General features: G+C 40.4%; 1 protein-coding gene across 1 annotated transcript; it reads left to right on the top strand.

Annotated features, from left to right (window-relative positions):
- Window positions 1-932: 932 nt before the first annotated feature.
- LOC137599463 (fibronectin type III domain-containing protein 7-like) lies at window positions 933-7410 on the top strand. The gene is made up of 13 exons (XM_068320417.1): window positions 933-942; window positions 984-1244; window positions 1554-1814; window positions 2600-2863; window positions 3249-3509; window positions 4197-4451; window positions 4563-4829; window positions 5148-5402; window positions 5670-5924; window positions 6514-6771; window positions 6919-6948; window positions 7051-7088; window positions 7320-7410. The coding sequence occupies exons 1-12, from the start codon at window positions 933-935 to the stop codon at window positions 7080-7082; spliced, it is 2409 nt and encodes an 802-aa protein (XP_068176518.1). The 3' UTR covers window positions 7083-7088; window positions 7320-7410.
- The last annotated feature ends 15623 nt before the right edge of the window (window positions 7411-23033 follow it).

Raw genomic sequence — 23033 nt, 5'->3', positions numbered from 1 at the left:
GAACTAGATAGTAGAACTACAAAATTAGGAGATCCTCTCCAATCAAATTATGAGTTTATATTTATATATGAATTCAAGCATGAAATAATTTAAAATAAGTAAACAAGTTATAATTTAAAACCTAAATATGAGGATTTGAGTTCAACTTTGATTTGAGTTTTGACTTATCTCGCGTCGACTGATCTCAGTTTCTCACAAAGACAAATTCTTTGGCTACTTTTGCTTGTTTTGCCCCAACTTTATTCATAACATTTTTTGTGTGTTATTTCTCTTGGCAGAAAGAGGCCTCTAGAAATGAACTTCATGTATTTTGACACCTCCAAGTAAAGGCAAGTGATATGAGATTTCTGTCTGGGGAAATCCATTTCTTTCCAATGCCTTTATGGTAGCTTGACTACATCCTTGAAATTAGATCATACCTTCAGCTTAAAGGTATTTCCATTTTCTGCTGCATGACCTGCACCTGTTCAATGTGAATCTTTCTGGGTAACTGTGATTGGTTGCTTTCCTCAAATGGGCAGGGTCATATTTAGGTATTTCAACAAGCACAAACACTATCTTTTGAAAAGATACAACAGCTAAGAGTGAAGGGTTTTAAAGTTTTACAAAACTGTAGACGTCTGGAAGTGTGTTTACAGGACAAGTGGAGAATGGGAAATTTGAAGTGGCTGGGATTCTTAGTCTTGCTGCACATATGTTCACAGGTATGGTGATATAATTGATACCGCTAATTGATTTCTATTAATTGTGATATGACATAAAACTATTGGTATAAATACTATTTATATTAATATTTTTTCACATATAAATTTACAGGTTACAGCCCAATCAGGTATCGTATGTCCTTTTTTTAACATGAAGTCAGTGTCTATGTGTCTTTTCTAAGAATGAATGGGTAAAAGCCCGTCTTTAGGATCCATTTATGAGTAAAGATGTCTGAGAGTGTGATTAATGATCTCCAACTATTTTACTTGTCTCATCAGCAATCCAAGTGTCCGTATTTTCAGCAACATCCAAGACTATGATTCTGAGATGGACCAGGGTTGTGGGAGCCACCTCGTACAGGATCTCAGTCGCCCGCCTTGACTCACCAAGTGACCCAATTGCTTTTGCCAACTTTGGTGAAAACACTGTGATGGGCTCAATTAACTCTTTGTCCCCAAATATCATGTATACGTTCACGCTTGATGCTCTGGATGTCGCCCAGGCAACACTGATTTCTGCCAGTTTGGACTCAACCACAGGTGAGATACAGTTCAGTCCATACTTTCAGTCCATACATTAAATCCACTTAATCACAGTATATTTATTTAATGCTCTATTCTTTTACACTATGTACTATGTTGTATGTGTTTGACTGTATCTAAAAGTATTGAACTGTACTATGACCTGTGGACTATCATAACATTACAGTTAAGTTCTAAATACTTAAACCATCTAAATTATATCAGTCTTAATAAATTGTTCAAGTTTTTAAGCTAAATTCAGTTGGTAGGTGAATGTTGTATGTAAATTAAAACATCACGCTCTGAACCCATCGTGGTTCCTTTCAGCCCCACAGGTGATGGGTTCCATCCACACGGTGAAGTCAAAGGACAGCAGGAACTTGATTGTGGAGTTTGACCCCAGCGTCGGAGCGACTCATTACATCATTCGTGTCCGGAATGCTTACGGCTTCTACAGAGAGGACACTGTGTGGTCCTCCCCTGCTGAGATTACCGACCTAGAACCATATACTGATTACACGCTGAGCGTCATAGCCGTCAACGGCGAACTCCGCAGCCAACCGTCTCCTCCGGTGAACGCAAAGACAAGTAGGCTGCTGTTGTTCATTCGTTCATCACCTGAGGGCTGTTTTCTATGTAAAAATGAGTCATATATTCTCTAACAAACATTGAGAACCCTTCTCAGTACTCCTCATGGCCTGGAGAAGCCACTTGATCTGCCTCATTGTCTCGCAGAAAAGACACTGTATACAAAACTATGAGTGCATGTATACAGATACAGATCATCTTCAGTCAATTCCAGTTTCAGCTTCTAAATCCGGGTTTGTCTACCAGTAAATGCCCCAGGACCCTTCTGTACAGGTGGTAACTGTACCTGACAGCTCTCCGTCAAACACAATGAGTTGACCTGGTCATGACAGGGGAGATGTCATCTCTCACCTTCACTCTCACCCCAGGAGGAATAATGTGATCTTCCTAAACCACAAAAAAAAAAACACCCAACAATAGCAAGCAGTATGACCTTATTTGATTTACCAGTTGCTAATATTGTCTTTTATTTCTCAAAGATAGATTTTTTCTATTTTTATGTTAGATTCTGAGGAATTATAAAATGCACATATTGACGGTTGATTATTTGGTCAATATTTAATGCTTTAAGCAAACATCTAGGATTTACAGTCTTTCATTCAGGTGCATTGTTTTTTGAGTGAATATTTTTTTTATATTGATATTTTGGAAGTTTTTGCTTTGAAGATTTTAAGTTATATGAATAATAAGTAAACATTTCATTACGGATAAGTGATGACAGTAATGATGAAGAGCGTTCAAATCCCGCTCAACTCAAACATTAACCGATCAAAATGTCTCCACAGTTTTGCCTCCTCCTCAGTTTGACAACACGTCCTCCCCCACCAACGACAGTATCACTGTATCCTTGTACCCCATTGCTCAGGCTGTGAGTTACAACCTGTCATTATACAAACTGAGTTCAGGCACCAGCCTGGTTTACACCACCTCGGACACCATCTTCACCATCTCTGGTCTGGAGGCCGGCTCGCTCTACATGATCGATGCTGTTGCCATGGATGTGGAGGGTCGAGAAGGAGAACGCAGTTCCTACGTCAATCAGACGACACGTAAGAAGTCACTGGAAGTCACCTCTATGAGCGATTTTATACCCTTAGCTGCAGTGAAAGTAAAATTACATTAGCACAACAGAAGCTCCAATCTAGTCTATACGCTTTTCAAAGTTTCAATAAGTTGTGAACATTATATATATGTGTATATATACTGTATATATACAGTATATCTCTTACAAATCCAAATGTATTAAACCGAAATTAAATGATAGGTGTATACATAGAATTGGGTATCCAACCAGTTCACATCAGCTTACCACACAACATCTAATTTAAGTTGTAGTGTGTGTGTGTGTGTGTGTGTGTGTGTGTGTGTGTGTGTGTGTGTGTGTTTTAAGTGTGCCCTCTGATGACTACTTGTATGTTTTCTGCTGCGTTTCAGGCCCTCCTACACCAACTTCTGTCAGTGCCTCTGTTGTCAGCGGCAACTTGTCCGGGCTGTCTGTGTCCTGGGAGCTTGATCCGGACGTTGATGGATACATCCACTACCGTGTAATGACAGACCAATACCTCTACTGTAACTCCACTTCCAACTCATGCGTGCTGTGGGGAATCAGCTGTGGGGAGATCTACACCATATATGTCATCGCAGTAAATGATGCTGGGCCCACCTACCCCTCCAGTCCTCTTGTGTTTGTCACCTGTGAGTAGTGGGGATTTGATGCTCGTAATCTCGAATTCACCCCTCTGGGAAGTGGGTGTGGCTTGTTCTTTGTGTAATGGTCTAGCGTGCATGTGAACAGAGTAGTTTGCCTCAAATCTGAACAGTGCTTCACCGGAGATTTTGTCTGATAGGTGCAAAGGCAAAAGATTTATCCATTTAGATATAAAACGATATATACGACATAATTTTATTTTACAGCACTTTCTCTTCTGCCAATCAGAAATCATAATTAATAATAAATTAAAGTTAAAGTGTTAGTAGTAGTGTAACATTAGAGAACCCATAATGCTACTGTTAACCCTCAACACTAGTTAGAGGAACCTTGTGTAGTAACCATTATTACCATTAAGGAACAATATTCAAGAAAGTCAAGAACTTTAGCTTTAAATTTAGCTTTTAAGATTTGGGTATAAGACAACCATTATTTTATTGCATCATATTCTGATATATTCTGATTAGATGGATGAAGCTCTATACAAAACACTGATCATGTTGCAATACTACACCAAAAACAAAAAAAAATCACCTGCAACAAATTTCCTTCTCGACATTAAATAAATCATATGCTGTTTATGTCTAAATGAATCACTTTTCTACGTATCATCAACTCTCTGACAGCAGTAAAGGTCGTGTGGACCTGAACCCCCTACTGTCCTGTTTCCTCAGACCCCTGCCCACCTGGGTCTTTGGCTTACCAGGCCTCATCAGAAGGAAACTGCAGCCTGACGTGGGACGCGGTGCCTCACGCCGACGGATACAAGGCCTACATCAAGAGAGGTGACGGAGGCGAGGACACCTGCAACACCACCAGCAACAACTGCACCTACCACTGTGAGTGCGGCTTCACGTACCTGCTGTCCGTGTTCGCATTCAACGAGGCTGGCAAGAGCCCTCAAGGAAACGTCCTGAACTACACCGCAGGTATGGAGGGGGACGGAGGTGACGTGTTTTAAGATTTATCATCGGCATATGTTTATCGACTTCTTGTTTGTGATCATTTAATGCTAATGCAATATGGCTTTTGTCTTTCAGTGCCATGCTGCCCAGAGAACGTAGCCGTCGCTGCAGTGAGCACTGACACTCTGGAGATCACCTGGATGCCATCACGGGGGGCGGTGGACTACAAGATCGAGGCTCAGGACTGGCAATCCTATATTCACTTTGTCCAATGTAAGGACACGGCGCCGGTGTGCGCACTCTCTGACCTCCATTGTGACACTCCCTACCATGTGCACGTGTCACCCTGCAATGAAGTTAGTGGATGCAACTATCAATGCGAATATCAGATCCAAGACACAGGTAAAATAAAAATCAATCCTTTGTATGATTATATACTTAAATTAATCTGTTTGACTGAAATGGGCTTCATTAGAAATGATCAGGAAGCAGAATTTGTAAAAAATGGATTGGATTAGATTATATTTGTGTACTTAATAGAGTGACTTGTGGCCATTATGTTTGTATAGACAATAAAATCTTGTGTATACTGCTGTTTTACATTACCATTAATTATAAAGTTTAACTATAAATGTCTAATTCTTCTTGAACTATCATAAAAATACTGCATGGATCAAATCAGGCAACTCCATTAACTCTTTCCACTCGCATCCCCGTCAGCTCCGTGTATGCCGGCTGATCTAATGCTGCATTCGAACAATTCCACCTCCATCGGTGTTAGCTGGACAGCAAACAACAGGGATGCTAATTACATGGTGAGCGCTGTGGGATATGATGGTGTACACACCTGCACCACCAGTGGAAGCTACTGTGACATCACTGACCTTCCTTGTGGTTCCGAGTATGAAGTCAGCGTCATGGCGGTCAGCGCCGCCGGCCAGAGTTTACCCAGCTTCTCTGACTCTCTGGAAACAGGTGAGTAGTCTAAGGTTTGGATCGATTCATTCTATTAAAAAATACAGTTGGGTCGAAATATCAGTAGGTGGAAATTTCAAGGGTAAAGTGACTTAACAGTATGGAATTCAGAGGCCTCCAATGCCAGATTTTAGCAGGGATTGGAAGTGTTTTTCTGCAGTTTCCCTTCATTTTCTGCTCTGTCAGCTTAAATCCTATATTATATTACCTAATTAAAAGTATTTAACACATGTATTCAGGTATTTTCATCTATTTCATCTTTTACAGCGCCCTGCTGCCCAGAGCATCTGACAGTGGATCAGGTGACTCAAGCAATGACCAATGTGTCGTGGTCTTATGCAAAAGGCGCCCATTCTGTCATCACATCTCTGACCTCAATGCATGGTCACGCCCGCTGCCACACCAAAGATTCCCACTGCCTCATGGGATGCATCACCTGTGGGACCAACTACACTGTCACCATGGAAGCATACAGCCACAGCGGACAAATGTCCAACTGCACCTATAACAGATTCTCCTCCAGTGAGTGACCACATTTTCCAAAAAAGAGAAAGAAATTCAAACGGACTTCAACTGGTGCTGAAAAATGTTTCTTGAGTGATAACACAATCACATAAATAACGAAAAATTTGTTACCTCTGAAAATATATACATACCAGCTTCAAATCAAACACAATAAATGGGATAATGCTGTATGAAGCATGGAAACAGCAGTTGAAAAAAACAGCTATTCTAACTATTTCCAAAGAATAAACTAAATAGAGGAGTTATTCCTTTTACGGCCTAAAAGTTCTGCATTCATATTCTGATTGAACTAAGACTAAAAGTACAAAAATATTAGCCTGAATTAAAATATATAATAATCCATGTATAATTTTTGTCATGTGGATCGGCATATTTTGTATAAGCAAATCATATTTATTTTATGAAAATTTCATCATTTTAATGATTCAGTGGGTAAAGCTGGAGCTGCTGCTTAATCTATAATAACGCATCATAATTTAGGCATTGAATTATATTTGTATAAATAATTTGACTCTGCAATTTAACTATGGTTATATAAACTGTTGCTGTTGTTTTTGAGTCTACTGTCACACACCATGTCTCCCAGGTGCCTGTTGCCCGTCGGGGGTCAAGATCTACAAGGCCGGTAACTCTCTGCGGGTGTATTGGCACAACGCCGGCGGCAACTACAGCTATGTCACAGAAATGGTTGCCAGTAGCAACAACTACACCTGCACAGCGTCTCTGGGGGAGAACAGCTGTGACGTGGCAGGTGTCCAGTGTGGGGAAGTTTACAGTGTTGTGGTGGCTCCGCTTACACTAGAGGGCGCTAAAGTCCTCTTCTGCCCTCACCGGCTGTACTCAGGTATGACCGCTTCACTGGGATGCAGATGATGGAAGGTTCAAACCTGCATGTATTTTGTATCAAGAGAAAAACAGCATGCAAGAGAGTTAGAGCATAAAACACACAAACATCTATTTACTTTGGCTGTGTTCTGTTTCTGTTTTTTAGTCACTTGCTTGGGCAGTAACGTGGGTACAGGTGAGTGTGTCTCATCCTGAGCAAATATTCTGTATAATTACTTTTTCATTTTAAAGTTTAGTTAAGTATCTAAAGGTCACATAAATTTTTGTTTGTCTCCAGTGATTTACAGAGGGAAGAGAAGCGTGGATTAGCAAGCGGTATGTAAAAATGGAAATGGAAGTTTGTGTTGTCACAGAACATTCTGCCTGATGTTTTATGTCATCTCTTTTTTTGACATCTTTAAAAAATAAAGGCATAGAACAAAAATAAAATGAAATGAAACAGTACAGATTAAGCAAGCAATGATGAAAAAATAACCAACCCTTGATCTGCTTTTGAAACTTCAAAAGCCAATAACTAACAAAACCTTTGGTCTTTTGTCGCTACAGCACTACAGACACAACCAACAATCCTTCTTCATCTTCCTTTCGCATCACATCTACCCTCGTAGGAAAAAGCCTCGCCCATAACTAAAAAGAAGGACGACCATTAATCGAAAATATGCTTGCTAGCCATATCATAGAGATGACTGAATGATGGCGACCAAGAAATACGTGATATATTTTAAAATGTTTTCAAATTATATTCTTGCAGCAGGAAGAGCCGAACTATCAATGTGCTGTTAATCATCACGATCAAATATTCAAACTTGTAAAAGTTGTTGCTCCGAAATTTGGAATCACCTTTTCGTTTTTTGTTATTTTCTTCATTTTTTTTGCTATTTCAACATGAACAGCAGTTGATTAATGCGGATTCCAAAGTTTTGTATTGTTATCAAAAACATTGGACAAATGTTCTCATTTGAATAGAAAGGACAATGAATTAAATGATTAAAATTGCCATTGAGTCCAAACTCAATAACACAAATGTGATAGTGTATTTAGCTATTAACAGAATCAACTGAGTCAGACCATAATATATTAAGCTCACCACAAAAGAAAACTTTGATAAGCCAATACATTCATTAATTTCATCTTATTATAGATATTATTAAACTTGACTCTCAAACCAAAATCAATGGTATTAATTTTGAGCGGATTTTGTTGCCAAACTTTTAGTGTATTCTACCAGTGTGATCATTTAGCTGTTGCTCAGAGACATCTTTGACTCTTCATGTCATTCGTGTTGTTGTTACAATAATAATTGAAAATCCATCCATCGCTTGTACAGATAATTTATATTGAGTTGTCCTCTCAGACAAGTGACCCTCTCAAATTAAGCTTTTGTCGAAGGTGATTCCAAATCTCTGAAGGTGTACATGCATCATAAAACAACATCAGAATATGGATTTGGCAAAATGTAAAAATTCTTCTCTTGATGAAAAGATTGATGAATTAAGAACCACAACTAAATTTATTGAAATGAGAGAGCTATGCAATATAATCATTATTAAGAATCCAAACTGAGTTAGAATGTCAAAATAATTGATGTAATTGATTGAATAATCATTAAGCTTACAAAAATGTTAACCAATGAAGGAAACATTTTGACTTTCAGTTTAAGAACTATTAATTTGATCTTTTGAATAAATTGATAAATATTGTAGCTTCCACCCCAAGTAGGACGCCTCCTGATGACGAGTGACCAACAGATTTGTGCCTCAAATGTCACACATTGCTGCTGCTTGTTCTTAGGATGGATTTAACTGTTTGCATCTCACTGGTTGTGTAAACCTGATGCACGCTTCAGTTAATAAAGATTTTCCAGCACCATTTTTGTATTCTGTGATTTTTTTTGTACTTCACTATACTAAAGCATTGAAGCATCGGCCTGCTTTACAATTTATAAATAATTTTTAAATACATACAGCCATTCCAAATAGAGACCTGTGCAATGACAAAAATGTTTCTTTTAAAATCATCTCTTTCTTGATTGCTAATTCTACTCTTTCCAAAAACAGACACCTGCTTTGGAGAGGTTTTTAGGGCAGTTTCTGCTCTAGCCTCTCTGTATGCTTTGATGTGATGGTGAAATTGGATAAACTGCTTGACATTTCTCGAGATCAATGTTTACAAGTTGTATAAATCGTCCTTGGAAAGATGGAAACGATAGAAATATGTATTGTTGTCCATAATTAATATTACATTTTAACCAAACAGGAAACAAAACGATGCAAAGACTCCAGAATTGAAACTTTCAAAATAATAATCTTGGAGGAAAATCATTTAACATTTTTTCTGAAAAAAATCTTTTTTCAATATATATATTTGATGTTTCTGGAAGGATAGAAAATAGCATTTCAAATGTGAAAAAAATGACAATGGTATCCTCAGTGATGAATTCTCGGCCTAATCAGAAAAGCCTCACATTTGTCCTATTTTATTTATACTGGACTTTCATTAATTCATTCTATCAACTAGAAAGTTGTTTTTTATGCAATCCTCCCAGCAAACCAGCAATATTGAGGTCATTGAATTGTATGTATCTGGTGAAAACAACAATATACAGTTGAAAGTCATCAGCATACAGGTAGACCGTTGTGTCTCATAAAGCCCATAAATTATACTGTTCATATAAATCCTAAAATGTCTATGCAACAGTTTCATCATGCGAGATTCACTAAAAATACAACTTTAATGGCTATTGGTTTCAGCATTTAGCCTCAGCCATGTCTTGAAAATTTTTAACATTTAAGTCAACTGGATGGATTACAAAGAGCACACAGTGCTGGTGTCTTTGAATATTCCAAACAGGATGTTACAGACACATCCCCAACTCTTCAAGCAACTATATGTCAATCTACAGGTTTCTCCTTATATAACTGTACTCCTCCCTATAAGTACAAAAAATGGCATACAAAATTCTGAATTTAGTGTTCAGATTCTGCATGAAACCACACTTTTTTAAATAGTGATCAGGACAGGTAATAAAATAATCTCTTTTTAACCACTTCCTGTTTTTTTGTGGATTTCTCTTCAGAACATGTGACACAAGATTCACAAGGCACCCACCCCAAGAACATGTGAAGTCCTGCTCCCTCTTCAAAAGTTTCAGTTGGCTTAAGTCCATCAATAACACAAAAGAAAAGGTTCTGGTGTTATTCCCATCGCGATGTAGACAATGTAGATTATCAGCAGGGACACTGTAATGAATCTCAGTGGGGAATAGCTGCCATTTACAGCCAAAACATGGAACATGACTCAGCTACAGACACAGTCGCTCCACCCAAATCTATGAGACCGTAAGCAGCTTATGTCACATCCAAAAGACAACATTTAAGACACACAAATCTATGCTTTCTGTGAAAATTACATTTTCATTAATAATGAAAAACGATTAGTGTTGAAATCTGCTGTATTCAGATCTCCTGAAGACATCATATCCGATCTCATCCAATCACCATGAGCTGCAACAAATGCTTCAACACAAATGCAAATATGCCAATAGATTCCTTGTAATAACTTCAATACAAATAGCTTTAACCTAAGCTTAAAGAGGGATGGGTTAGTCAGATGGCACCTCCCATTCCAGTTAGTTATATCATGTACTATGGACAAATGGGACCCTTGTGAAGCATCAAAAGCTCAGTGATCCAAGTTGGGCGTTGCCAACTCCCTTTTGCTAGTTAAATGGTTAAAAAAATCTTGGCAAAAGATGCAAGGCATTTATTCCATTAATTATTCATAGGTGTGTTTTGGATGCAATGTGAAATAAACCAATCAGAGATCCTTTAGAAAGCCAGGTGCCTGGATTTGGCACGGTGATATTTAAGAAGCCCCACTCCTGAGGGATATGTGGTCTGCCGACTCATTGAACAGGTCATATAAATGATCCTGTTGAAATCAGTGGATGGAATGCAAGTAGTTGAAATAACACGTAATTCATGAAGGTTTTATAAATCATAATTTCTGAACCTAGGGGTAGATAGTACAAATCTGCTGTCTGTGTCTTTTATGTAGAAGGAAAAGCAGCTGAGCTCATTTTTTTTACGCCTTTCAAAACAGACAGGATGGAACATAGTCCAATTTAGGAGAGACATCAAGTCTTTCAATTTACAGAACAACAAATACGTGCCAAATGGGAATCTTCCTCTTCTTCATCCATCAGAGCGCTCTGAAGTTCTCTGACTGAGTCCATGTTCTCCTCTGTGGCTTGTGAACACAGTAATTAACAACTTAATATATTAAGAGAAGTTGTGTCATAAGATACCAAATATCTACAGCCCTTAATTAATAAAGTCTGGTCCAGCACACATAAAGATACAAGAAAATATCAAAGTATTCACTTTGCTTGCATTCATTGGTTACATTTCAGAATTGTTTTATTGTTAATTCAGGGCGGCTTAAGTTTCCTGGCAATTTTATGGCATGTATCCTCTTTCATATTGACTTCCTTTTTTTCCGATACACAATGAGGAGCAAGGAGGGGATAGGTCTCTTTGTTCTATGATTAAAGATCCATTTCAGCCTAATATTTAGCCTACATCTCAGATATTAATAAATCTAGAAGGTAATGAATGTAATATTTTATTGACATCCATGACCAAAACCTAATACAGAGTTTAAAAAAGAGCCAGATTTGTCACCAGCGTAATTATTGTGTGTTTTGTGTTGTCTGTTCGATGGAGCCCTAATTCCCAAGTCTGCGTTCTTGACTTCGGTTTCAATGGCTCTTGTTCCTCCCAAGCCTTTATCTCTTTAGATCAGGTCATTCAGCATGTTCTCATGTATTGTTATGGGGATGAAAAAAAGGACACAAGAACACACAAACATGGCCATTAGTGAAGTTACAGCACACTTTCATATTTTTGATGTTTACGGTAAGTCCCAGAATACAGGAAAAAGCAAAACAAAAACTTGGGACTAGAAGGACAAAAACATAATATCAAGAAAGAGGAAATAAAAGGACCACATATGTAACATGTGGACTGATTTTATGACACAGACAATTGTTTGCTTCTGTCAAAGGGAGACAGGGTGTGTTTGTAGGTCAGGAGAGAATCTGTTCAACTGTGACCTCTGATGTTATGACATTGCTGTTTTAAGATCAGTGCTGATCAGATACCTTTGATCGGCTGAACCACAGGGGTCACATTTGATGTTTGTTCCATTCAGTCCTGTTTTGTCACACTTTGCAGGTATAAATATACAATTTTTAGCAGACATTTACCACAAATCTGGCAATGGCACTATTCTTTGTTCTAATTTGTCTCCAGGTTTTAGCAATTCTTCACTTCCATATGATCTTACTGTCGTTCACTCATTCACTCATTCATTTATTTTTTCAAAGACGAGACAACTATAAGTGTCTGGTCTTCAGTCTTCAGGGGCTTATCCGACATATGGGTCACGTGTTATGCTGAAGCCTATCCCAGTTGACTACAGGTGGTACTCTTGAAACAATGAAAACATACTTTTTTTTTTTAGGTCCACAATCCTACAAATCAGGATGACAGCATTTCAGCAGGCTCATACGTGCATGAAAGCCTGGGTGACACTGAGAGAAGTTTCACATTGCTGCCCCTCACTTCACCTGCGTCTTCAGGTTCGAGTGGAGAAACTTTCATCCATCCTCCATCCCGCCCTCCATCCCTCCCTTGTGACTGCCTGGGGCTGTTGGTGGGACAGCCTGGCCCCATTTGAGGAAGACTGATTGGTTCCCACGCACACTAGGCTAAAGCTCAAAAGAATCCAGAACACCTTTTGGGTTTGGCTCCCTTGTATACTAAACTAATTGTAATCCCGCAGTCAATCTCAAAGATGGGATTGTTGGGAGCCGTAGGTTTTTCTTTAGCATTGGTATCTCTAACTCAGGTAAATATTGTACTTAAATGTTAAAATGTTTAAAAATCTATGGGTATAATTTACTGTTACTGTGATTACAATGTTATTGATTTAAATATTCTGTTATTTGCAGATACCTTATAGTGCAGAAGGTGAGTAAATGAATAATAATCTTAGACCCTACTTACTTCACAAACTCGGTGTTATAGTATCAACATTTATAAAACAAATCACTGAAACTAATGATTTTGTACAGTGTAGGTCTGATAAAATCCAATACTGTATTGGCAAATATCCAATATTTATATGTTTTTGTACATTTCTTTCTCTTCCAGGTTGCAAAATCTTGTCAGCTACTCCTAAAGACGCCTCAAGGATTCTGGTGAAATGGGAGCAGCATCCTGCGGCAACAAATTACTTTTTGGACCTTCGGGTGAAAAACAATGTAAACGTTGCACCGAATGTGGTGACACTGCGCTGGAACATCACAGAAGTGGTTGTCAGTGGTCTAAGGCCAGGAACAGAGTACAGCGTGACTCTCAAGGTCTTGCACTTCTACTCTGTGGTGTGTCAAGTGACAATCAGCGCAACCACAGGTAGGGAAGGAGATCAATACGTTTTGATAAAATAGTTGATTGGAATAAACGTTCACGGTGGTTTCTCTTTTTTCAGTCCCGGATACATCACAGATTGTGTATGGCAAGGCATTAACAAGCACTTCCATCATGGTGAAATGGAATGAGGAACCCTCGGCGGAATACTACTTCCTGTTGGTGCGCTCTCAAGCCACCGGGCAGACAGTCAATTTCACCCACACGGAGTTCACGGCGGTAGTGGAGAACCTGCAGCCCGCCACCAACTACGACTGTTACGTCTACACCGTTAACAGCGCCGGCCCGGGAAAAGGAAGCAAAGTGAGGACGATCACCACCTGTGAGTCATCACTCAGATCAGAAGACATGAATCTGCATATTTTAATCGATAAGCCAAAATTTATGTAAAGTTTTTGACATATTGTTGACAAGATTTTACTATTACAAATTCTTGATGCAGATGCAAATGAGAATACGGATCAAAGCAGGTCAGGGTATTATGATTGACTAATTTCTCTGGTCAGTTACTATGGTTACCGCAATGTACAGCTGAAGTGTTAAAACTCCTACGGAGATACACCAGTAGAATAAGTAAAAGTGACCAAACTGTTCTTGTAGTTTTGCTGATTTTGGGAACTACTGCTGTAAATTGTTCCTTAAAATGTGGGTCTTGATTTTCAAGTTAAACTTAAAAATTGAATCTAATCAGGTTTACTATTTTCAAATGGTTGAAAATCATAAATTTGCCTTAAAACCATTGTGGTTCAAACACAAACCCCAATTTGGTGTCAATTTCTCATTCAACAAAAAGTTAGGTAGCTTCAAAACACCAAGGTGTGTTAAAACCTTGTCACATAAGGCCTTTCAGCATGATGATTCAGACATGTACATTATCTGACCTACACATGTGTTCTTGTCTTATTCTCCCTGCAGTAACGAAGCCTCCAGAGAACATCATGGTAATGCAGACCGGTAAGGGTACGGCGAGGGTGATGTGGCATCCGGTCGAGGACGTTCTCCTGTACCAGGTTTCCATCCGGGACACTGATGAACCCGACAGCTCCGTGACTGTGTACAATGTCACAGACACCAACCTGGACGTGCACGGCATCCACCCATGTTCCACTTATCTGATATCAGTTTCCTCATTCAACGCGTTCCTGCTGCCAAGCGAGCCCACAACCTACACCTACACCACCAACAGTAAGTCAGGAGGGCCCAACCAATATCCATGACTTGCTGATTAGGATCTAGGTCAGCTATTCTCTCTGAGGCAATCCTTTCAGACATGCAGAATATGATCCTTGGGGGAAAAGTGATTCAGATGTCCTGACTACCTTGTTGTTGTGGAGTTAGTCACGAAAACACCTGAGAAAAAGCTGAGATTTAATAATATTGACTAGACAGTTATATAACTGCATGTTGTCAAGAGGGTGCTTTTAATTTAGAGGTGTGATTAGGGGGATACCTTAAATTTAACATGCATATAAATGTCAGTTCACTATATTCTACTTTATAGTGGAAAATTGTCTGACTCTTATGCGTTGTCACTTGTAGAGCTGACACCGGTTTCATCCGTGACCGTGGACTACACCTGCACCACTCACACCGCCATGGTGCAATGGACGGCGGTGTTCGGCGCAGAGTCCTATGCGGCCACGGCGAAGGCTGACAACGGCACGCAGCTGTCATGCACCAGCCTGGGCACCAGCTGTCAGATCACCGGGCTGAGCTGCGGACAGAGCTACATGGTGCACGTCATGCCGGTGTCAGACAGTTGCACCAACATGATGAACGCCACCTCGGCCACATTTCAGACTGGTGAGACACAAGAATCGCTTTAGTTAACAGGGAAAAGATGGAACATGAGCAGCTATGTATGCACTTCCTGTCATCTTTTAATCATCTGATCAGGTGGAGGATGCTTGAGGCCCCCTCATAACTCCCCAGCTGAATCATTGCTGTAACCCTTCCTCCATATGCAGTGAATATTTTTTCCTTCATGACTTCTCCATGACAAAGATCACTGGCTAAGACCAAAAACTGCTTGTCCAGGAGTTCAGAATTAAGATGCTGGATACTATATACGTATACTAAGCACCATGACATAGGTCATGTTGCATAGAGGCATCGTTCTCAGTTCAAAACTTGTTCTAAATCGTGTCATGAACTGGATTTCCTTCACAGTATAGTTCTGGAATGCATGCTTCATCTGTGCATTTAAATCATTGTCAGTTCTTTTTTGGTCATTTGTTTTTTTAAATTCAGTCACAAAAACACTAAATAACTTGGGTCTCTAATATATACTTGGGCCCCTATTATAGCCTCAAAACCCAGATTAAGGTAATCCGGATGTTTTCTTGGTCAGAATTTATTTTGTTGGTAGAATATGGTCTAAAAAACAATCAAGCAGATTTTGGTTGTAATCCTGACTATCATCTGGATCCAGTATCTTTTTAAATGGAATCTTAACCATTGTGAGATGGGAAAATGACTTCCATGGCTTCCTTGCTGAGGTTTGCACTCTGAGAGCAGTTAAGTCACTATTTGATCCCATCTGTTTACACAGAGGGCAAATTTATGGAAAAGATGCCAACTGAAATGTTGACCTTGTCGTTTGGTCAAAATGAGTGATTACAATTCAATAATTTTGCACACTAAGTTTTATTATATTTGACTATGTTTTCTAAGACCCATGAAACCTCGTAGTCATCTTTTCATTTGGTCAGGTACTGATTTGCAGACTTCCTCCAAAGCAAATTTAACACTAAGATGCTTCCTGGTAAATGTCAGCTTCACCAAACATCATAAAAGGCTCACAAATAAGAAAATCAGTCCAACTAACTCATTTTGACTCATAGCTCCATCTTGAATGTTTGGGTGATCAACAGTTTTACCGCTCCACCCTGCCATCCATTTTGTTCAGGCAGTTAATCCGTTCATCTCACATATCGCTCTATTCAAGGTCCAGATTTTCTCTCCAGCCCCACCCTTCGAGGCACATTGTGCCTCATTAATCTCTCTTCACTTGGAAGATGATGACAATGATTTGATGACAAGTAATTGTTAGTTGCCGGGAATACAGCCACTCCATACTTTAAGGAAAACATTAAACCTACTACAAAAACTTTTAGCCACAAGCTAAAGGAAACACCATTTTTATGTAATCATAAATTATTATAAAATTGGGTACATGTAATCTGTGACATTAAAATCACATCAGACTAATGATATAAAATTATTCTGGGGATTGAGTTCTTAGGATTAAATTACCACCCTTTACAATTTAAACCCATTTCTGATATCGCATTAGTCAAGAGTCTTCAGGGAATATCTATTTATCTATGCATACAATTTATGTCCCTTTTTTTGTTGTATAGAATCACATGTTAATTCAATGCATCCCTGGGTGTCTCCTATGAAAAATGGGTCTCCTATTGACTATATCATATTGTGTTTTGTTCTGGCTGCTAAGAATGAGGCTGTGTTTGTGTTAAACCTGAAACCTCATGTCTGAGAAAAAACACACTGGAGCATAATATTCCATGTCAGGGCGTTATAACTTGATAAAGCATTTGAGATGCTAAATGAATGATGTTGACATTTTATCTATCTATCTATCTATAGTTCCCTGCCCTCCCAACAATCTGGAGTTGTTACGTGATTGCTCAAGTGAAGTCATAATTTTTTCATGGGAGCGGACAAACAACACAGACCACTACATTGCTCGAGCTGTGGACTCACAGGTACTTTCTATAATTACATGTTTATGGTTTTTTTTTAATGATTTGAATAAAAAAAACCTTTCTAATGTGCTTTAAATGAGAAGACCAAATCACATAAAACATATGTTATGATTGGTAAATAAACGATGGGCTATCTTCGATTAGCATTAAGTTTCAGTTAATTTGCATATGCTATACATTTAAAAAATATTATTTACTAAAGCCTATTTTTTCCATCAATATGAATATGGTGTGATTTTCTGTACCCAGGGTATCGTCCAGGAGTGTCTGACTGAAGACAACTCCTGTTTTTTCACACACACAGTATGTGGACGACACTATTACTTCACCGTCTACTCCATCACAGGGCACTGCAGGAGTCAGATTAGCTCGACCGTTGACATTCGCACAGGTAAGACCACACCGTCTCTACAGGACCAGTTAATACTGAACACACACCTCCATTAAAAACAATCAGGGACAGCTAATTTCAGCGACTTCTAGTGGCTAAATTATATCTATTTTTTTGTTAGAACTTTCTAAATTGCAAATAAAACTTTGAATGAAGTAAAATAACTAACTCATTCATTTCTATTTATTTGTCTCTAGCACCTTGCATTCCCCAGAATGTGCAAACCTCAGCTGACTGTGGCTCAGATGTTCTGCTTAGCAAGTGGGACCTTGCTGAGGGCGCCCTAAACTACACTGTGGAAGCCTTCGGAAACAAAGGAACAAATAACCACTACACATGCAGTTCGATGTCCAACAGCTGCGCCATGGAAGGAATCCACTGTGGAGACTTGCTGACAATTTACATCACAGCTTACGACAACGAATGTGCAAGTCCTAGGTCACTGGGGCCTGTGGCCGAGACGGGTTAGCGACGCTCAAGAACTCCTATGATTCTTTAACGACAGCTTTCTTGCCATGTTTCTAACTTGTCTCCTCTCCTCCAGTCCCGTGTGCTCCATTTAACGTATCAGCAGTGAAGGAATGTGGAGCCGACTCCATCAGTGTGTCCTGGATCACCACAGGCAGCGCTGTTTTCTATGTCGCCATTGCCAAAGACAGTTATGGAGTCTCTCACCAGTGCATCACCATGGGAAGAAGCTGTAAGATTGAGGGCTTGAAGTGCAGTACCAACTACACAGCATACGTCCTTGCCTCCAACTTCGTGTGCAACAGCACTGCCAGCGAGACGGTTACAATAGAGACAGGTACTGCCAGGCTGCTTTTCCTCTTCTGGGGTATTTTAATGTGGAGCTACTTTAAAGACGGGGTACCTGATCACATATCTGCAACTAAATTGTCCCTGTGCATCATTTCAGCTGCTTGTCCTCCACATCACGTTATGGCGTCCCTGGACTGTGCAGCCAATGAAGCTCTGATTTCCTGGTACGGCCATCCTGAAATGAAATCCTACACTGCCACCATTGTGGATGAAGGTCAAGGACTTCTCAGCTGCAGCTCCACCAATACCAGCTGCTGGGTATCCAACCTGAAATGCAGCCAGGTGTACACCGTAACTGTCAGCTACCATGATGGCATGTGCCCCAGCCAGCCCTCTGAGCCCATCTATATGGAGTCTGGTAGGAACGGCACAAACACACACTCCCTCCAGTCAAGGCACTATATCTCCCTTAGTGTTTCAGAAAGAGTAATGTTAACAAATTAACAATCTGATCAGATTTGACAACAGCAGAATCTGATAAAGTGCTTCCTTTTTGATTAAATTTAACCTAAATGTAAGACAAGTGTGATAAATCCAAACATTTCCAGCAGATGGTTAAGGTCTTCAGGTCAAACGCTGTTTGCCCCACTAACAGTCAGCACATCCTCCACGTTTTTTTCTACATTTTCAGTCTTCCTTTCTTTTCTTATATCATTATTTTACTTGAACTCTAGATTTTAGAAGCAAAATCTTTCTAGAGTCTACAGGAATTGTATTTATATCAAATACAGTCCTCAAGGCCATCCCTTACCTTTCTCTCTTCCCTCTCTCTAGTCCCTTGTGGCCCCAGTGTCACTCCTTATTTAGACTGTCAGTCACAAGTGCTGACACTCAGCTGGACCACAATCAGTAACGCAGAAGGGTACATCAGTGTGATCTCAAGCAGTGACAAGCAGATGTCCTACAACACTACTGAGCCGGAGCTGACGGTCAACACACTGGAATGTGGATACAACTACACGCTGACAGTGATGTCCTTCAACGGCACCTGTGTTGGTCAACCGTCGGTGCTACCGGTTGGGAAAAGTAAGATAGCACAATGTTAAATGCTTCTGACAGTGTGGCGCTTTACGCTTCCTCCAAATTTACCAAGCTGACGTGAGGTTTTCTCCCCCCCCAGTGCCATGTGTGCCCACTGATGTAATGGTGATGAAAAATTGCAGCCAGAATTATGCATATGTCATTTGGCAAGCAAGCTATGGAGCTCTCTCTTACCAAGCAGCTGCGAAGGATGGATACGGTCACATGTTACGGTGCTCGTCCAATGATACGTCATGCAAATTAGAGGGCCTGATGTGTGGTAAAGTTTACAATGTCTGCGTAACTGCCACGAACGACAAGTGCACCAGCAATGAGAGCGACATGGAGATGCTGTACACAGGTAAAAAACTACAGAGGTGAAGTCTCTCTGGGATGGCTGAGTCCAAAACTCGTAGCATCCAACTGTGGTTTCTCCCTCTGCAGCACCCTGCCCTCCGTCTCAGGTGGATGTCTCACTCAACTGTGCCAACAACTCTGCCATGTTAACCTGGAACAGCAGCCCCAATGCGCTTTACTACACCGGCAAGGCCGTGTCCACAGATGGACACACTATGACCTGTGACGCGGGCATGAACCACAGCTGTCAACTCCACAGTCTTCGCTGTGGGAAGGAGTACACCTTCACCGTGTCGGCATCCGACGGAGACTGTCAGAGTCCTTACAGCGAGCCGGTCAGGCATACAACTGGTGAGAAGGAGGAGCTCTACTTAGCACCTATTTCTTGTTGCTCGTTTAATACTTTCTTAATCTTTGTTCCTTTCGCTTTAAACTCATCATCTTCTTTTGATGAAAGCACTGTCATCAAAAAAAGGAAGAGGACGAGACTGAAAATTCAGAAAAAATCCTGAAATTTCAAAGAGTTGGAAATATTCTCTTTCGTCTAATCTACAAAAAAAAAGTATTGTTTTAATTTGTAAAAATAATATGGTTCAGTTACTTTATGTATCCTAGGTAAGTGCAAACAATAAATTAAAAATGTTTTATAGGTGAAGTTTAGCAGGTGGAGCCATTTACTTAACCTTGTCTGTCATGTACATTGTGTAAAGAGAAATGACAATTTTTGTGTAATTTCTTTACTTGAAAAAAAACAACAACAAAAAATTATTTAAAAAATCCTAAATTCCATTTTCCCTTTTGTGCCAGCCCCGTGTGCCGTTGAAAGTGTGCTCAACAAGCTGAACTGTGGCACCGGCACACTAACCATCAGCTGGTGGCCTGGATCCATCCCGGTAAACTACAGCGCCATCGCTCTGGCCAGCGATGGAACTGCACTTCGCTGTGTTACGGCGCATTCAAGATGCACACTGAACAACCTACCCTGTGGACAGCAGTACACCGTGACGGTCAAAGCCATTAGCAGCACATGTGAAGGAGAAAGTAGTGTCCCAGAGATAGTTAATACTGGTAAGCCTGACAGGTGACCTCACAGCACAAGTAACAGATATTAGATGATGGTAAAATGCCTCTTTGCTTTTTCTTTCCTCTTCATCACCTCCATCATTTCTTTTTCAGCTCCTTGCGTTCCAATGAACGTTGAAGGCGGGGTGGAGTGTTCCACTAACACGTTCTGGTCATCCTGGGATGAAACCTCCGGTGCAGCGTCCTACATGGCCACACTGATGGGAGCGGGAGGTTCCTATTATTACCTACATACAGTCAATCAGAGCAGCCTCTTCACTGGCCTTCAGTGCGCGCAGACATACATGTTGAATGTGGTGGCCCTAAACGACAGGTGTAACAGCTCTGTGAGCGCCAACATCTCAGCAACAACTGGTAAATACACATTTTATGTTTGAATTAAAGCCTTTCATTTTGGCCGTGTGCTTTATAGTTATGTACAAAGTTAGATGAGACATAAAAAGTGTGACACGAGTCGGAAAAGCTACCGAGTCAGACCATAACTATACTTTCTGCAAATTCATGACTAAATTCAGGTCATCATGCTGTCCTCTCCCTCCCTTCTCTAGTACCATGTGACCCTACCAATGTGATGGCTACCCTGGACTGTGACTCTGATGTAGTGACGGTGAGCTGGGGGTCCAGCGCTGGAGCACATTATTACACAGTCGTTGCTGAGGCCTATGGACACGTTGACTCCTGTGTTTCCACCAACACGTCCTGTGATCTGAGCCAACTGCAGTGTGGAGAATTCTATACTGTGAAGGTGCTGGCAGGGGACGGGGTCTGCAACAGCTCCCTGCTGGCCACAACCAACATAACGACTGGTAAGGAAACGAGAGTGAAGATACCACATTTTAGTTCTACTTACTAGCATGATTACAGATTTATTTTTGGACAAAATGATGATATTTTCAGATTACGACGCCTGGAATAATCTGCATGTTTTCAATAATATTGATTTTGACTATGCAGTCATACTGTAAATGAATAAGAAGGAAACTAATTTGATAAAGTGATTCAGTAATGATTGAATGTGCAGATTTAATGTACAGCAATTTCCGGACTATTGAGCGCACCTGAATATAAGCTGCATCAACTAAATTTTAAAAGAAAACAAAACTTCGTACATATGGAAGTGGTATCTCTCTATAAACTACAAGTGTTGAGGTACTGTAACATGAGGTACTTATGTATAAAGATTTTTATGTTCTTTAATGACCGCTTTTTCCGAAATAGTGTCTGCACACAGCAGTAAATATGACTGCCATCTGCGACGTCTCGCCATTGATTAATTGATACCAAACTTAAGTTCAGCCGCTCTGTTTCCTACTTCAACAGCCAGATCTAATACTTTTAACTTAACAGCTACATCATGTGGCTTTCTTCACGTGTTTTCAATCAAAAGTGGTGTGTGATGTGCAAAATGTCTGTTTAAGACACAATCAAACTATGGTAGCGTCTTCCTCGGTGCATTATCTCTTCCAGGTGTCTATCTCACTCTTGACCTCCCACTAGAGCGCCCCTTGGAGGCTGTCAGCTCATAAAAATCTAAAGATTAGCTGCAACGTTGTTTAAGATGTGTGAAAAAACATTTTATAGTCCAGAAGTAGTTAAGACAACGTAAGTGTATAAATTAAAAGTATTGTGTTCTCAATGTTTTTATACATCATTAGCATTTGGGATGTAGAAGAAAACAATGAATTTATTGACAGGATTCCATCAGTGTATTCAGCTGTGAAGGGATTATAATATGTGACTACGCCCCCTCCAGCCCCCTGCCCTCCAGTGATCCAGGACCACTACATGGACTGTGTCTCCAACCATGCCTCTGTCACTTGGGTGGAGGATGAGGACGCCATGAGCGTGATGGTCAGCGCCACCTCAACCCTTGACTCGTCCATGGTATTCTGCACCTCCGCCTCCAACCACAGCTGCATCCTGGAGGAGCTCCTATGTGGTCACACCTACACCGTCCAGGCTGTTGCTGATGGACCACAGTGTCAAAGCAAACCCAGCTCTAGTTTTCAGGTCATGACAGGTGGGACTTTCTAACATATTGTTGCTCCTCAATCACGTTTGCACCAAATTATGTCGTTCAATGAGGTGTTAAGGAACCTGCTGTTCTCCTCTTTCATCCAGCGCCCTGCACCCCTTCAAACGTGGAGTACACATACTCCTGTGAGACCGGCATTGCCTTACTGAACTGGGACGAGACTTTGGGAAGAAAGGACTTCTATGCCCACATCCAGTCTGCAGACCAAATGGACTCGTGCCACACTGGCCTGACCCACTGCTCACTGTCGTCACTAATCTGTGGTAGCCTGTATAATGTCACAGTGATCGCTGTGGCTGACCACTGCAACAGCAGCGTGCCCGGTGTCACACAAAT

This window comes from Antennarius striatus, chromosome 7 (genome assembly GCF_040054535.1).
Source record: "Antennarius striatus isolate MH-2024 chromosome 7, ASM4005453v1, whole genome shotgun sequence".
In the NCBI taxonomy this organism is placed as follows: domain Eukaryota; kingdom Metazoa; phylum Chordata; class Actinopteri; order Lophiiformes; family Antennariidae; genus Antennarius; species Antennarius striatus.
The sequence above is the reverse complement of the archived record's forward strand: the minus strand, read 5'-3'. Positions and strand labels throughout refer to the sequence as shown.